General features: G+C 37.0%; 1 protein-coding gene across 2 annotated transcripts in view; it reads left to right on the top strand.

Moving 5' to 3' along the window:
- Positions 1-17,439, top strand: part of LOC150094669 (regulating synaptic membrane exocytosis protein 2-like) — a 358,944-nt gene that overhangs the window by 163,452 nt on the left and 178,053 nt on the right. For both annotated transcript variants that reach the window (XM_090410907.1, XM_090410908.1), the window contains exon 3: positions 15,454-16,774. In XM_090410907.1, coding sequence (XP_090267033.1) covers positions 15,454-16,774 — 1,321 coding nt within the window. The remainder of the gene's footprint in view (positions 1-15,453; positions 16,775-17,439) is intronic.

Genomic DNA, 17,439 nt, shown 5'->3' with positions numbered 1-17,439 from the left:
AACAAAGTGTCGCTATCCTTGGTCCTGATTTCTTTTACTTTTATTTTCTTTTTTTTCTTCTTTCTTTTCATTGTAAAGTTTTTATCACGATTCTTTCATTCAAACCAACCCATTACAATACTTTTTAAATTTACACCAGGAAATTAATAGAAATAATGACTAATGTAAATTAACTTTATTTATTACAAGACAGATATAAACAATAGCTCTCAACAGGCTCCACTGCCTATAACGGTCACCTAAACTTCCTATAAAAGTAAAGATGGTATGCTTAATACAATCTACAAACTCTATTGTGTGAACTATGTAGATTGTATTAATTATGTAGATCGTAGGTTGTGTAAACCATGTAGATTTTAAAACATACAACTGTCAGGCTATACGTAATAATATTTTGCATTTATTGCCAGTATTCTAGAAAGATAGATTCGAGTTTTCAGGAGGAAAATCCCTGAAACCTCTGTATGAACATAGCTAACACACCTTCAAATGAAAAACCATTGTACATTTTCCTCTTCCTAGAGGGAATTCTAAACACCGCTTCTTCTCCAAAGCACGTTGTTGCTATCGGCTATGCTACGAGAAGCTGCTGTATTTTGTGCTATCTACTCAAGCATGCATTCATTATTATGATGATCATAAAATATTCTAAATCTATATTATTATTTGTTTATGGAAGCTTCTATTTTGTTTATGATAATACCATTCACAAAAATGGTAAATTTACCGTACTAAGTATCTAACGTATACTTGTACTTGTAAATAAAAAAATCTATATCATATATAATACCTTACTAATCACATAATAAATACCCTACTAATCACAAACAGTAGGAAGTATGCAGTAAATCATCTGGTTTTTCCACTGTATTTTGCAGTATGTTGCTTCCGGCAACCAGGCTGGCACCATCAAGTTAACGATTTTTATTTTACTTTAGTTAAAATTAAAATCGTTAAATTCAAACATCCACGCCCATGCGATGAGCAAGGATGTTTGTGATTGTCCTATTAAATCTGTGTGGAAAGTGAATGTGCGATCCTACCAATTCTTCTAGCTTCACTCTCGAAACCTTATGAGGGTTTCGAAAGTGAATCTCGAAAGTTTCTATAAAGTTAACTTGGATTTTTGGAAAGAAACATTTCTTTAGAAAATCACCAAGTTAACATTTATCGTTGCAAAATGGCTCTCACTTTACTTGAGGTCTCAGCAATAATTCCTCTTGGACAATATTGAGGGCATTAGAAAAAATATACAGTATATACCGCAAAGTGGGAAAGAAATAGGAACCCAGGAAAATTTATCGAAATTAGCAGTCAGTCAATATTCGAGTGGAAAGAGATGAAAATACTATATTATTAGCGCATTAATCTAAGGGTATAATTTCCCAGAATTTAGTAACATTTTAGTAAAACCGAAAGGAAATTTATCCTGGAAGATTTCTGAAGCCACAACACTTTAAACTTTATAACATGGTATAGACAGGAATGAAAAATAATTTCAATAAAGTAAATAAAATAATAAATAAAAAGAAGGATAAAGTTATCATTCTTAATAGAGGGAGACAGTAGCAAGACAATTCCATTTCTGTATTGCTAGCAGAGCACACTACCTTTATCTCGTGTAATACTCGCATAGTCGATAGTAAAGGTTCAGTTGTAACAATAATCAGAAAGGACTCACGTATATTAATAAAAACTTTTTTCCTAGAAGTAGGTGTGTCTACTATCTTCGGCCCGCGTTATCTTCCTGTGTGACGCTTACATAAAACATTATCCGATGCATTTACTCTCGCTTGTACGTAAAAAAACAATACGTGAGCACTGCCTCAAACGCGGGGATCAGCTCGTTTGCGTCATTCATCTTCCGCTCATGACTCGTCGCAAGATATTCGGTTCTATTGTTGAAGCGTTACTAATGTCTTCTCACTTTCTGGTATCAAATATGAGTATTAGTTTACTCTATCTTTTGCGCAAAGTAGGCCAGCGCTTCTATTACAGCTGATTTATCAGTGTTTCACAATTTATAATTTTTTAAATACCTATTGGAATAAAAGAATGTAAAATGTAAAGAATTTCATAATAATAGCACGGTTTTTTAAACTCATATCCGTTTCTGCTAATGTCCTATAGACATAATTTTGTATTGTTTTTTTAATTCTGCCAGAAAACAAAATAAATAATGATCTGATTGAAACCAAAAGAAAATTATTTGATAACTTTTAACAGAGATCATGAAATTTCACATAAAATTTCGCCTGGCTAGGCGGAGTTAGGATGAGAGGAATTAGGAATATCAGTTCGAAATATTTTGCAAATAAAATGTGCCATTTTAAATTGCAAGTAGTACGTCGTCTTGTATGCATCGGAAATTTTATTAAATCTGGGGTTTAAGACACGCCCTTTCTGCATGAAATTTAATTTAAGACAACAGTAAAATTATTGCAACATATAATTTCGACGCTTTTTTCTCATTTGAACTCCTGAAAATGGTTAGAATGATCAAAAACTAGAATGATTCGACAATTTTTGCACTGATTACAAAATTCGTATTTGAAATCTTTTCGAATATGAAATTTGTAAGCATATCAGATACCAAGCTGGAGTAAAATCCATTCGGTCAGAGTCAGAATGACTTACGTATAGACGAAAGGAAAACTCTTATAATAGCTCATGTAATTTGCGATATGCCCAAATCAGGAAAGTGGAGCGTTAAGACAAATTTCTAGAGTATTTCCATTAACAAAAAAAGAAAAAAAGAATAAAAAAAGAATTCTGCTGTACGAGGGATCAAGCAGCCCTTTTCAGCGTACTGTTTCATTCCCCGCTTCCGATTTTTCCGTTTTTGGATAGAACATCTCACAATAACAACACATCAGGTACACACCAGGATGATTTGGAGGACCATGTTTCGTTTCAGCAAAATGTAACAACAACCATGCTTTTGATGAATAGTATAAATGTCATTCTGATCTGAAATGTCTATGCCCAAGCTGATCTGAATGAAACAATGCTGATATAGGTTAATGAGATATGACGTCTGAGCTGATTATTTGCGTGAGGGCGTCTCTTTGATGTGTGACAGAGCGATCCGTTAATGTTTACTTCTTGTTGCTGTTATCTTGGAATGCTATCGTCAGTAAACAACGTTCTTTTTTGCAGCTTAACTTTCCCTCCCCGATTGAACGGGCTTTTTTGCTTATATTCTTCTTATACTTTGTAGTTCACAATAATGCAACGAAACATGTAGATATCAGTTCGTATAGGCTCAATGTTTCAGACTGTTTCGCTACGCATGCAATTTAATTCATTTGTGTGCGTTGAATCTGAATGTCGAAAGATTTTAAAAACATTTTGTTTCTATGGCTGCAAATCAAGGATACATAAATACACTGCTTGGAAAGAATCAACGGACACCATAGTATGAGGAACAAACATCCATAGCGTCCACCTTTATAACATGTAGGATCCCCTTTCACTGCGATGACTGTAGTAATTATTCGGGCATAATTTACACAAGCGTATAATAGCGATCAACGGGAATTTTGGACCGTTCTTCCTACAGGTATGAAATGCGGTCCTAGACTGTTGTGGAGTGGACTTCACTTGACCTCACCCGATGCTCCGTTCAACCCACAGATGTTCAATAAGGTTGAGATCAGATCAGAGCTCTATGGAGGCCAGTCGTGTGGTGGCATTCATATCCACAAATCGCGCAGTTATAGCAGTAGCAGCCTTATGACACGGTGCCGAAAGAGACAAAGCATATGGTCAGTTCCGTAGAAACGCCACAAATTAGGAAGCATTACATTGTCCAGAATGTTCAGAGGTATCTGAACTTTCTGGACAATTCTGGAGTCCATTGTTCGTGGCACCACAAAGAGATGTACAAGGCCAAACCAGAAATAAACAGGACCATACCGTTACACTGTCATATCCGAATTTCATAGTTGGGGTTATACACTCTAGAGACGTTCACCGGACATCAGACACACACACAGCCGTCTGTCTTCTCGGTAGAGTATGTAGCGTGATTCATCGCTCCATAAGACAGCTTTCCAAATTTCCATATCCCACTGTACACGCTCTTTGCACCACTGAACGCGACGCTGCATGTTGGTTCGAGTAATGTAGAGTTTGCATATTGCGGTTCTGTCATGGAAATCCATGTTGTGAGCCTGGGTTCTAAATATTTTTGTGCAGATGCATGTTCCAATCGATGCCAGTAACTCCCCATTCAACGTATCGCCAACGAATGGCAGTTTTTACACATTATCCTTCGCAACAGCCTACAATCACAACTCGTATATCGGTTTCAGTAAACTTCATTAGTTACTCCTTCTTATTCTCACTTCCTTTCTCCGAAGGAAAAAAATAAACACTCTCAAATAAAAAAAAATGAACGAATAAAACATAATATAATGAAATAAAGCTTAACAAATTCAAACCAAAGGATAAAAAACAACAACATAAACGCTGTACCGTTTAGAGACATCTAGACCCAACCTTTAATTTCTTACTGTACTTCACTGGCCGTAACAACTACTGCCCAATTCACTGTGCACACTAATGTCCTGCATAACGATATTCCATACGAGGAAATGTCAACTCTAAAACTTTATAATATACTCCGTGTCTCCTAATTTTGATAATAAATCTCCCTGTTTGAATTTTTTTATCTCTGAACCTTCATTTTATACAGATTATCATTGCTGGTTGTTTAAATACTGATCCTCTTTTTCAATGAACAGTGGAAAGTGGAAAAGGGGGGGGGTAGAATAACCTCGTCCTTTTCAACTTTATCAAACTGCAGTCTTTCTTTTTCTGCAAGAAAGATCTGGATAAGTATTATAATCGGTGAGGAATGTTGAATTTGGATCTATCTATACTTCTGTCATTTCCTGGCACAGAACGTTTTATGCTTTTGCCCTTTCCTGGCACACACGTCTTATACTTTTGCCCTTTCTTTGTACAGGCGTTTTATACTTCTACTTTTACACGGCACAAACACATCACATCCGCAGCTTCGTCCTCCAAAAAAACTTGACTTCCTTTTCTGCTCAAGACAGTGCTTCGCAGGTGCCTGGATGCTAATATTGTGCTAATCCTCAAATTTGGAATACGTGACAAAATATTCTGAAGTCTACTAAAATGAATTTTGGTTTGATGAAATTTATCGGAATGAGTTATCATCAAACTGATAACTCACTCCGATAACTTCTTACAGAACTTCTATTTCTACTTCTCTATAGATATTTTTATGAGCGTTGAAAATTGGCTTCCATCATTTCTCAGCTTTGAGCTAAGCCCATGAAAACGCGAACAACTGTTGTTCAACATCCAATCACAGTACGGCATTAAAACTATCAAATTAACTTCACGTCCTTTTCTTTCATTCCATAACTTCTGCACTTGAGTCTTCCTGAAGTGATGTTCATTAGGAAATACAAAGTCTCGCTATTTGAGGAAATCATTTATAGGTTCCTTCTCTGTTCACAGGCACTTTTCCACCTATGCCACTACTATGCTATGGTTTTTACAATCAACTGTGATAGATTAATATAATAAAAAGTAACAGTAATAATATATTATCCTTATGATCTTAGTTATTTTAGCGTAATCTTAACTGAACAAGAAACCTTTATTTCATCCTATCATCTTTTTTTTTTTGGGGGGGGTCAATTTGAGGGCCGCAGTGGAATTTTTAAATCTGCTCACTGGTGATAAGATCAAGGTGAAAACTATCCCGTTGGACGCCAAACGTAATAGTAAGTTTTATAATATTCACCCTCCCCCGTCACTCATTATAAGATAATATTTTCGGATAACCCATGCAGCAGTTTGTGCCCCAGATTGACAATGTTGACAAATCTAGAAGAGTTTCCTATTACTGCGTTGACAAATCTAGAAGAGCTATAACCAAATATGCCACTCATATGAAAAGAATCGCAGTTATGAACGAGGAATTTGTAGCATAATTTTTTTAGATATTATTTACAGCGCACAAATTACAATGGAACACTTTATATTGGATACTTATCTGTCTGTCCTAATCTACTCTACGGAGATAGTGATTAAACAACTTTCGTTGAAGGGAGTATATATATATATATATATATATCCCTCAACACCTCTTCATTAAACTTCATGACTAAAACATGTGGTTATAGTACGTAGTTGTATCTGATTGTCCCACTGTTGATAGTATTAGGATAAAAAATCATTCAACAGATTTTCATGAAATTTTAATATGCACTTCATAATTGATGTGAAGTTAGTGAAATACCCAGTTGTGAAATACTTCGCGCACAAACTTTGATAACTTTGATAAAGGCTGAAACCAAGAATATAATTTCTTGGCATCTTTAATTTATAGTATAACCAAGCGAAAAAACTTTCAACATGTATTTGTTGAAAAACTTTCTACTTATATATATGGGAAATATATGATTTCTGCATTACTTTCACCATGATATCGTTCTGGGTCTGGTTCCCACTCATGACATTTATTAATATTTGTTACTGAGTTGGTTTGGTTCCACTTGGTGGCGGTATTTGCTTGTCACCGGGTGGAACCACCGCTGAGTTTCCTGTCCTGGAGTGATTCAGGTCAGGAGCAACGACCTCTCCTGGCACAATCACATCACAACCATTGCATCCTCAGCTTCAAAAAAACTAGGATTTCTCTTTCGCTCAAGACGTTACTTCGCCCCTAAACAGCCGTTAACATTATACAAATCACATTATACAATCCGCCCAGTTGTTGAATACTGCTCCCACATATGGGGTGGGACCCCTAAAAGCTCCCTCAAAATGCTTGACTCAATACAGAGGAGAGCAATTAGACTTATTAATGACCCATCTCTTACCAACTATCTCCTCCCCACTTTCGCACAGACGTTTGGTTTCTGCAATATGTATATTCTACAAATATTTCCATGGGAAATACTCATCTGAAATAACATCAATAATTCCTCCACTCAGTACTAAGCTCGTTGGAACACATGCAGCTGCTGCTCAAGATCCCTTCACAGTACACATAGAAACAAGCAGAACAAGTTTCTTTTCCTCCTCCTCCTTCATCCCTGCAACTGCTACACGGTGGAACAGTCTCCCCTGCTGTGTCTCCCAAGGAATACAATTTACAGTCATTTAAATCAAATATAAACAAGTTCCTCCTTTCCCAACCAACCTATACCCAGTACTAATGTACTATACGTTGACCAACCAACCTCTTGTGTATGGGCACAACATAAAAAAAAAGAATTGCTATGACCACATCATAAACTCTAGACTCTCTCGTGTTCTCTCTCTACGACATGCTGCCTAAGACAGTTGTCCTTAAAGAAATCCAAAAATTCAGTTCCCTTATTACTGCACGCTGTCTCCTCTGCTCAGTTTATATTGCTATAGTTGAAGTCTCAAAGAATGATCGCCCATTTTGCACTTGTCCAACTAATTTGCCGAAACATTTTCTGCTGATTACCATCTATTCTCCCTGTTCTATATCAACATCCGGCTAAATATCTAGTAGTGATCTTCTAGGGTCTCACTCAGTGAGATTTAGCGTGATCTTGTATATCACTCAGTGTCTTGTGAGGTATTCCTGTACTTAAATACCTCAATAAAGGTCGAAATTACTCTTGGAAGTGGACCTTCCCATAATGAATAGCATTATTATATATCACCGTAAGGATATGTGCCTAGCATTATAGGATACTAAAACAAATGATGTGAAGTCATTAGCCTCTATATACGAGTTGCCCAGTTGTGAAGTTACTTCACGTGTACACTTTGTTTGCTTACACTTGGATAAAGGATGAAACGATGACTAGCATTTATTCAATGATTGCATAATTCTCACTTTTTTTTTAAAAAAAAACATTTGAAATTTTCGCATTCATTATTAATATGACAGTACTATGACTTTAGAAAGATATCAATAACCATACAACATTCATTTAGATTTAAAAATGATACACAATATATGATAAACAGATATGAATAACGAGTGTCTTTGCTTTTAAAAGTAAAACAGACTACAATCAATACGTTTCACACGATACCCTATAAGGTTGAAACTATGCTTACTGCTTTTATTCAGCATCAAAAAATGATAAAATGATAAAGAGTGTGTGTGCGTGTCAAGTTTCAAAAATTTCCAAAAACTAATACTTTGCTTAAAGGAAAAAAAATCCAAATGTTCGTGGCGATGGTTTTAAACTAATCACATTAAGGCAATATAGTAAGGTAATTCACTTCAAGTAGATTAAGTCAGCAGGTTCAATTTTAGTATGATATAAATTATGTTTCGTGAGTAAATGTGTAAATAGTAGGAATGGTATTATATTCTGTTGATCATGTTACACTGCGAGGCTTTCGACGTCCCATGACATGAAGGAAAAGTAATGCGATTAGGTTATTTTCTCCACACAAGCAGCCGGAATATATTCCATTTTTAAAATAAAATCTTTACTGCTGAGTGAGCGTGTTTTATCATGATACTAACGACGAGGATAATCTATATAATTATGGAAGAGTATTATTACAAATTTCTAATTCTTGTTTTCTGCATTCTTTGAATATAAGCAACGACTATTACTTTCTCAATTCTTCTTAAGAAAAAAAACTTTAAAACCAGAGACTTTTTACACTTTGAGCTTTTACTTTCATCCATAGAAATATTGTGATATATATACAGGGTGTTCGGGATAAATTTGACAGTTTCGTAAGGAAAAAGAAAATCTTCTTTGTATCTATTAAATTTAATGAATTGACAAAAAAACATTACAGGCAGAGTTAATTACAATACTATCAACAAGATTTACTCAAAATAACCACCATTAGCATCGATCACAGCTTCAATTCTGCTTCGGAACCTCGAACAAGCTGATGCTACAGTCTCCCTGGGAAGGGCCGCAAAAACTGTTTTAATTTTATCCATTAACTGGGCTTTTGTATTACTGGAAGTGCGATTGGTGTCTTTTTCAACTGCGCCCCATACAAAATAATCCATGGGGTTAAGGTCTGGGGAGTTTGGAGGCCAAACATTTGGACTGGTGAAGTCGTAGAAATTTTCAGACAACCATTTTTGACTTTTCCCAGAGGTGTGGCAAGGGGCCGAATCCTGCTGCCATACATACGGCCTACCATTGGCTACCCTTGTTATCCAGGGCTTGACTATAGTTAGCAACTCCACGAACAAAGCCCGAATTCCAATGCCAGGGTTCTTCAACACCTGTTCCTGCAGATTTGCGAGGAATTCTGCTGTACGAACGCAATCAGATCGTCTGCTAGGGATCTTTCTTCTTGCTACATCCTCGTAGTCACCATTGCAAGTCTCTAGTTCATGCCTGATTGTTTTTACTGTATTCAGGGAGCATTGGGCAGCAGTCGTAATATCCTTATTTTGATGGCGGGCACGAATCATCATGATACAAGTTATTCTCTTCCATGATTCAGGTGGGTTCCAGCTATCCATCCTTTCTGACATCTTGTATATGAATGAAGAAGGGTCCAAACTTTTAAATGAAGAGAAGTGTGTGTTAATACATGTAACTTACGGAAAAATATAATTAATTATAAATATGTCAAATTTATCCCGAACACCCTGTATATATATATATATATATATATATATATATATATATATATATATATATATATATATATAGAGAGAGAGAGAGAGAGAGAGAGAGAGAGAGGGGGTTATTACCGTTTGTATTTATAATTACAGACAAAGCAACTATGAGGGCAGTTTAACACTTGAATATCTGCTAATTGAGTGTATTGTTCTGGTAGGATTGTCTTGAGGCATAAAAATCTCGACATCAGAGAGAAAGAGAGAGAGAAAAGGGGAATCAATAAAATGTAGTAAAAAAAAAGAAATAAGTCAATATATGAAAGGATCTTCCTCAGCCATAGCCAAGTTAGCCAGTCTTGGGCGTGGACAGCAGGGTTTTTTCCCCAGTTTATTCTGGGGTTTTTCATCCCGCAAAGCAGGCAAACTGGCCTTGAGAACTCAGCACTACAGGCCATAGGATACACCGGGGCACAAGGCTGATCACCTTATCCTGTAAACGGAGTGAGGTCCGATGATCAATGGACCCTCGACACCGCAAGGTAAAAGAGGGTATAAGGAAGATGAGATGAGATGAAAAAGAGAAAGGAAGAAAGAACGATTAACAAGGAAGGAATATAAGGATATAGCTGAACGGCGTTACCAGTGGAAAACAAATAATCGCATGTATGTGCAATAGTTCCTCATGAAGTTTACTGCCTATGACTGATTGATGTTGCCAGCTTGCCGAGGAAAACAATAAGCGCACAAGTCACGTTAAAGGCGGCATTTGCAATATCTTCGTTCAGAAAACTGGTGGCCTATAATTACTGCAGCATCCTCAACTATAACTGAAGGAGCAAAATTAAAGGAATAAATTTTCAAACGTGTCTGTATAGGGTGAAGGTTTTAAAATGAGCACATTAATAACGAAACCTAAACTCTAAACTTGAACCGAAACATTAACTGTTCTCATTTCTTTTTTTAATAAGTTGTATTCTGGTAGATTTTGATTATTTACAGATTAACTGATCAGTAATTTTTGTTCATACTTAACAATTTTAAAATAATATAACTTTCGGGATGTCGCTGCTGTCCGCTGTTATCTAAAAGCGCAGGATGTTTTAATTGCTTAATCTCAGCTGGCACGAAGCAAGATTTTTCTTGAAATGGCATTACAAAAAAAAGTTATTAACGTCAACGGAGAATTGGCAAGGTGCCAAACAGAGTTAGAGCGTAAGTATGTGGATCGAACTTCGTATTACACTTGCTACGTTGTTGCTTTCCTCACGTGTCCATGAAGTCTTAGAGACGCGACAATCGCAGAATATTAGACAGAGGAAGACAGACATTCCACTCATGAAAAAAATCATGAAATTTGTATTACATATCATCAAGATCAGAAATATATTTTTTAAATTATTAAATCTCAAGAGCTTTTATTAAATAGGACAAAACACAAACAAAAAATTCATTTAACAATGCAATTAATCTGGAAGCAGTACTATAATTATTAATAAAGCTCAAAATACTATGTGACTTACGAGTTAGTGGGTTTTGCATTTAGATTCCATGACGTTTTCGGATTCGGTTAAAACATGATGATTGCTTACATCAGAATACTGGAAGTCAAGACTATTTGGATTTTCAAATGGCCAATCCTTAAAAAAAGCAAGTTGATGGGATAGCGTTTGACAGTAGCGAGGAAAGGTCATATATATATATATATATATATTCATATTTTTTTATACTGATAGAAATCCGAGAATTAGACAAATGATTAATTAATTTAACACACAACATGTTTCGTCGGAAAGCCGACTTCTTCAGGGGTGAGAACATCGAAAGTAAAATAAAAAAACACTACAAAGAAACATTGTTTCACTACAAAATCGACTATAAACTTCAGTTAAGTTTGAACTGTAGGTACAGTCCGGGCTAAAGTTCTATTCTTAGGCGTCTGCGAACGTGTGACTTCACGAGTGCGCTAGTATCTGATAGCAGAGCTAAATGAGTCCGATAAATTGTAACTAAGGTTACTGTTTATGTGATGAGAGTCCAGGACAATTTTCTTAGACTCGACTATGCGACGTTCTACCTCGTCGTGGCGTATATGAAGGTTCGAAGTTGTTGTCCAGTTTATTTCATGTTGGCGGCCTTCACTATTTGTGTCCTGTCCTGTTCACTGAGCCATGTCATGTTCACTGAGAACAGGACATGGCTTGAGAGGGCGCTTGCTCTGGTTCTGTTGTAAGCAATGTCCCTTTGATGTTCCTCGAGACGTAGGCGGATGGACTTCTCATTTTGGCCATAATATGACTTCCAGCAGTCACATGTGGTTTTATACACTCCTGAAAACTGAAGATGGTTGTGAGCCCGTTTGGGTTTGCTTAGAATTGATCTGAGTTTAGAAGAGTAGAAAAGCATGTTTTTATGTTAAATTTTTTCGAAATTCTTCTTAGTTTCTGGGAGAGCGAGCTGATGTATGGTAAAGAGATATAACCTTTGGGGGGTTGTCCTGTGTTTCTACGTTGTTTTGATGACGGCGGTATAGTTGTTTATTAATAGTTTTTGAAGGCCGCCAACACGAGATAAACTGGACAACAACTTCAAGCCTTCATATATGCCACGACGAGATAGAACGCCGCATAGTCGAGTCTAAGGAAATTGTCCTGGACTCTCATCACATAAAGTAACCTTAGTTACAATTTATCGGACTCATTTAGCTCCACTATCAGATACTGGCGCACTCATGAAGTCACACGCTCGCAGATGCCTAACAACAGAACTTTCGCCCGGACTGTAGCTACAGTTCAAACTTAACTGAAATTTATAGTCGATTTTGTAGTGAAACAATGTTTCTTTGTAGTGTTTTTTTATTTTACTTTCGATGTTCTCACCCCTGAAGAAGTCGGCAAAGAGTGAAAGAAGTCTATAGGAAATAGAAGGCAGTTACGACGACAGTTTGTCGAGCAGGCTTCTACCCAACCAACTGCCCAGGAAATGTCCTAGGTAACTGCACAATTGTTTTCCAAATATGATAAATGCTTCACAAATCAACGATGCTGAAACACGTAATTGATGATGCACATGATCATATAGAAACACACTTCGATACAATCGCTCGTAGTCGAAGATCGTGTTGCATCTTTGAGTTCCAGTTTTATGGATTTTTACAATTTTCTAACTAGTGAAATTTGCATTTTCTATAATTTATATAGGAATCCAATAATGTAGTAAGAGTGTACAAGAAAATCTGAAACGTATAAATTTGGTCACATGAAACCAAACATGAAACTTTTTCAAGTCACTTTAGGCTTGAATGAGCAGAATAAAGGGATAAGAATGTATCCCAGTTTGCTGATTGGAGAACGAATACGCTGCCCACTCGACCCATTTTCATTAGAATTAAGTGGCAGTCCCTAACACTCTTGTTTTTAAAAGTAAAGTGGTCTCTATTTTCTCAACGTGGAGTTATTTCCTAGCGAAATATAGTTTTGGTAACAACTGTGGATTACGAATTTCAATCAAAACCAGAGCAAACGATGGTTGGAAATAAGTCATCTTTGTGTCCAGTTTATTTATTTATTTCATATAGTGATTCAACGGCCGTGAGCCCCTTTGACGGGGAGGTACGGCACCACCTCTTCCCCCTTATTTTTATCCGGACTCGGGACCGGCATAGCTGACAATTCAGACCTATGGCTGGAGGGATTGTCTTAGGTATTCCTGACTGTATCTGTGTGTGTGTGTTCACAGGGCCGGTTTGGCTGTTTGCGGGATGAAATACCCCAGCTAAACTGGGAAGAAAACTCCTGCTGTCCACGTCCTAGACCGGCTAACTTGGCTATGGCTGAGGAAGATCCTTAAGCTCCTCTCGGCGTCGACGAGAATGGAACCTAGGACACTCCTTACCCAAGCATATGGTTGCGAAGCGCAAAGTCACTAGGCTAACCGCGCAGACTCCAGTTTAGTAAACCTCAAGGAAACATATTTTGAATCAGTGCATATACATTTCTTTATATGCACAGATTCAAAATTGAATCAGTGCATATAAAGAAAGCCGTCAACGATATACAATATAGTTCGTCGCTCAAATGAAAGGACAGTGAAATGGAATGAAATATGCCTCTATTTACACACTATTATCTATGTCCAAAATTATTAATGCAATATTGATCTGGGTCAAAAAGGCAAATACTCTGGCCATGGAAGTGTACTAAATAATACTGAAAACACTGATGCCGATAAGTCCAACCATGCCCAAGAAAGTTTCCATAGAAAAGCATGTTGCATAAATTACAATGTTTTTATTACAATGAACAAATGAATGAGCGAGAGAAGACAGACACCAATTATTAACTACTTGATACACTATTTCATTTGTGTTATCAATTAGTTTAAGTGATCCACATTTGGGGTAGTCACTGTTCTTCCCTAAATGTGAACACGTATTCTTTGCAGGAAGAATAGGAAACCTAAAACTGCTTTCATTTACTAAAATGCAACGATGACTTAATCTGAAGGTAGCAGGGCATTTACTTGCTAATACGCATTTCCTACTTTTAGCAAAAATAGTGAACTAACAGTGAACTGAGCCATTTCTATTCATATATTTACTTTCAATTTTGTATATAGCATCCATCAACGAGTAGGTATAATTTTTATACCACTTCAACAATACTCGACTGGACTTCTAAAGCCACGACTGGAATCACCCATGATATCCTTCTGGTAATATTGAATATGATTAATGTTTTACAATGATGTAGTTGTAACGGTGTTAATCACATTTTAAGTAATTTTACGCATGCTATTTTATTGCTTACGTTTATAAACACAAACGCTAAATAATTAATAAATATATGTAAGAGAAGGTTTTAAAAACCCGATTTAAATAAATCACTCCTGCCTAATGTTCCACATGAAATGAACTTAGAATCGTTGGCTTACCACTGCTTCTCTTCATTAAACATTTGCTGTCATTTCTCTCTCTCTCTCCGCTTCTTCTTCCCTCATTTCCTTTCTGACTTCGTATAGGAGGGTTACCTTGAGCAACCCTGCAGAGCTAGCCATCCAGGGTGCACAGTCGATCGATAGTCTTCCAGGAGACTAAACCAAAGGTCAAGTGTCTAACATAATATAGGCTAGTAATGCAGACCACGATAAACATTGGAATTTAAATTTAAGACTGGCAGTTTTATGTGAATTTCTTAAAATGTATTTTTGACACAGTGCTTCTAAAAAGCCATAATTTACTGCATAAAATAATATTGTCACTGCCTATTAATTTCTATGTAAGAAAAGTTCCATTTATCTAGCTACACACAGCGTTTGATTTTTATATAAGGAGCCAGCGCTTTGAACTTTAAATAATCCAACAAAATTCATTAATAAGGGATTTGAGATATAAAACCGAACAGCTTTTTAATCAGATCTGCATATACATTTTGGCTTTGAAATGATTCCTAAAATGGTTCTCAAAAGCAGCGCAGCATAAGTTCATCTAGCCTAATTTTATGTAATATTATCATTTTTATTGTTAATAGACGATGAAACAAATCATTATTAGATGATTTTGTTTTTTAATAAAGAATAAAATCATACCACGCAGGCTCAAATGATAAAAATGTTCCTGAACTTACCAGGACTTTTAGCGTTTCTAGCTCTGAAACAGCTACATCATGTACTTTAGATTGCAGTTAAAAATGAACCTAAAACCTAAATCGTAGCTTCTAGTTTTTAGCAATTTTACTGGGACATTTTAATGGATAAGACACTATCAACATGCCAGAAAGCAATTATGTTTAATAAGAAATGCAAATTCATACTTATTTACTTATGGATTTACAATGGAATATTTCTAATGGATTACTTTCTCATTTCTTTCACCCTAGGTGATCTGGGTATGTATTGTGTGCCGTAAGAAGCAAGAACTTCTTATCAAAACAGGGCAGTGGGTTCATGGAGGGGTAACAGGAAAAGGGAATCCACATGAAGTGAATCCTTTTAGCAGTGACTTCATTTCCAACTCTGATAAAAAAGCAAAACTCGAAAGGGGCCACAGTTCTGAAAAAGAAAACATTCATCACACAGGAAGCGGGCATGGGACGCCAACGACATCAAGAAGAGGATCTTTGCAACGCCAAGGTAGCCAGCAAAGTCGTGAATTAAGAAGACAGTTTTCTCAAGAAAGAGAGCGAGAATTTCGCTCCGGTGAGACCACTTCAAGGGACCACGGATATTATGATAAACAGAATGAGAGGCCACTTTCCGAGAGGGGTAGCTCAATGACAGAGAAAAGTCCTCCTTCGGAGCCAAAAAGAATTCGTTCCAATGCCGATCTTTTAGACGCAGCTAGAGACGACACAAGACACCATCGCGAGGGTACTGAAAGAGGACGCCATTCACGAAGGGATGGTTCCCATTCTCGTGACCCTTCCCCAAATTCTCACAACAGAAGAGATTACGAAAGTGAAAGGACTAGAGATCACCATCGAAATAGGGAGCCCTCTAGTGAGAGGTACAGAGACAGGAAAGGGAGTAGGGAGTACGGAAATAGGGATGTAGGACGCAGGGAAGAACTAGATGACCTCAGAATGAGAGAAGGGGGTTCTCGAGAAATTCCAAGACACAGAGATAGGTTACGTAGTGACGAAGGAACTAGAAGTCGCGACCCATCTACTGAACGCCGATCACGTCGTGATAGCACTCACCATGAGCCAATGGACAGACATCGTGAGCATTCCCGCAGCCGCCGAGATTTGAGCTCAGGAAGACATAGTAGGTGCGATGACAGAAGGGAGGGACCAATACAACAGAAAATTTCCTCTACGTCTGATAGAGATTATCACGGTTCCAATTTGTATTCAAGTGAACCTGACTCACGCTATCGATCCACTTCACCTGTATTACGTTGTATGGATGGCAGTAGAAGAAACCATCTCGATCCAAGTTCTGCTGCATCTGTAGTGCCCGACAGCAGATCAAGAAGCCATAACAACCGAAGAAAATCGGAATCAGTTGTGAGGAACGATTCTCTGAGTTCCGACCAATCTGAGAGCGTTCGTCCTCCACCACCAAAACACCACAGGCAACGGAGAGGCAAAAAATTACGACAGCGTTCATTTAGTAGCAGTGATGATGAAGTCAGATCAACGCCAGAATATTCCAGCTGTGAAGAGCAGGAAATTGAAAGCGAAAGCGTCAGTGAAAAAGGTAAGGTGTTTCGCTATACATATTTATGTTTAATCGTCTGGAGATGATTTACAGAAAACTATGGAAAATTATTAATCTTCTTCTTCTCTCTCCTTCTCTCCACTACTTGATTTCATTTTCTCAAGCAAATTCTTTTCAGCACTATTTCAACTGAAATATCATAATCTCCGGTACGATTCTTATCCTATTCTTATCACGGATCTCATTATTTCACCGCTAGAAATTAAGTGATTCTTGCATTTCTTTTAGGGGATCTGCACTAAAACGTATTCACCAATAACGCGGTGCTACCCAAAAGTTCGGGAAATTTGAATCGGTTGTAGCACAGCCTTCCGCTGCTATATTGGACGAATAGTACTCTGTGTGAACCAGTATATCAACAGCCCGCAAGGGAGAGGCTTACATTCTTGGGTTACGTGCGTTTTTGTAACATACTGTTTTAATGGTTCGGCGAGTTTCTTCTCTAACTTAAATGGTGGATTTTAAGGGGCGAAGAATCTGCATTAAAGTTTGCTTTAAGTTATAAAAAAAAATTGCTGCAGGTATCCTCCGAATGCTTAAGGAAGTTTGGTAATCATGCTATGAGTCAAAGCAAAACTAAAAAAAAATTGTGGCACAAACGAAGCAAGTCAATAGTGGTCTTTTTTTTACATCAAATCATTGTA

This window comes from Typopeltis vanoorti, chromosome 21 (assembly GCF_054136105.1).
Source record: "Typopeltis vanoorti isolate ZY-2024b chromosome 21, IOZ_Tvanoo_1.0, whole genome shotgun sequence".
Classification (NCBI taxonomy): domain Eukaryota; kingdom Metazoa; phylum Arthropoda; class Arachnida; order Uropygi; family Thelyphonidae; genus Typopeltis; species Typopeltis vanoorti.
Note: the sequence above shows the minus strand (reverse complement) of the source record. Positions and strands in the feature narration are given on the sequence as shown.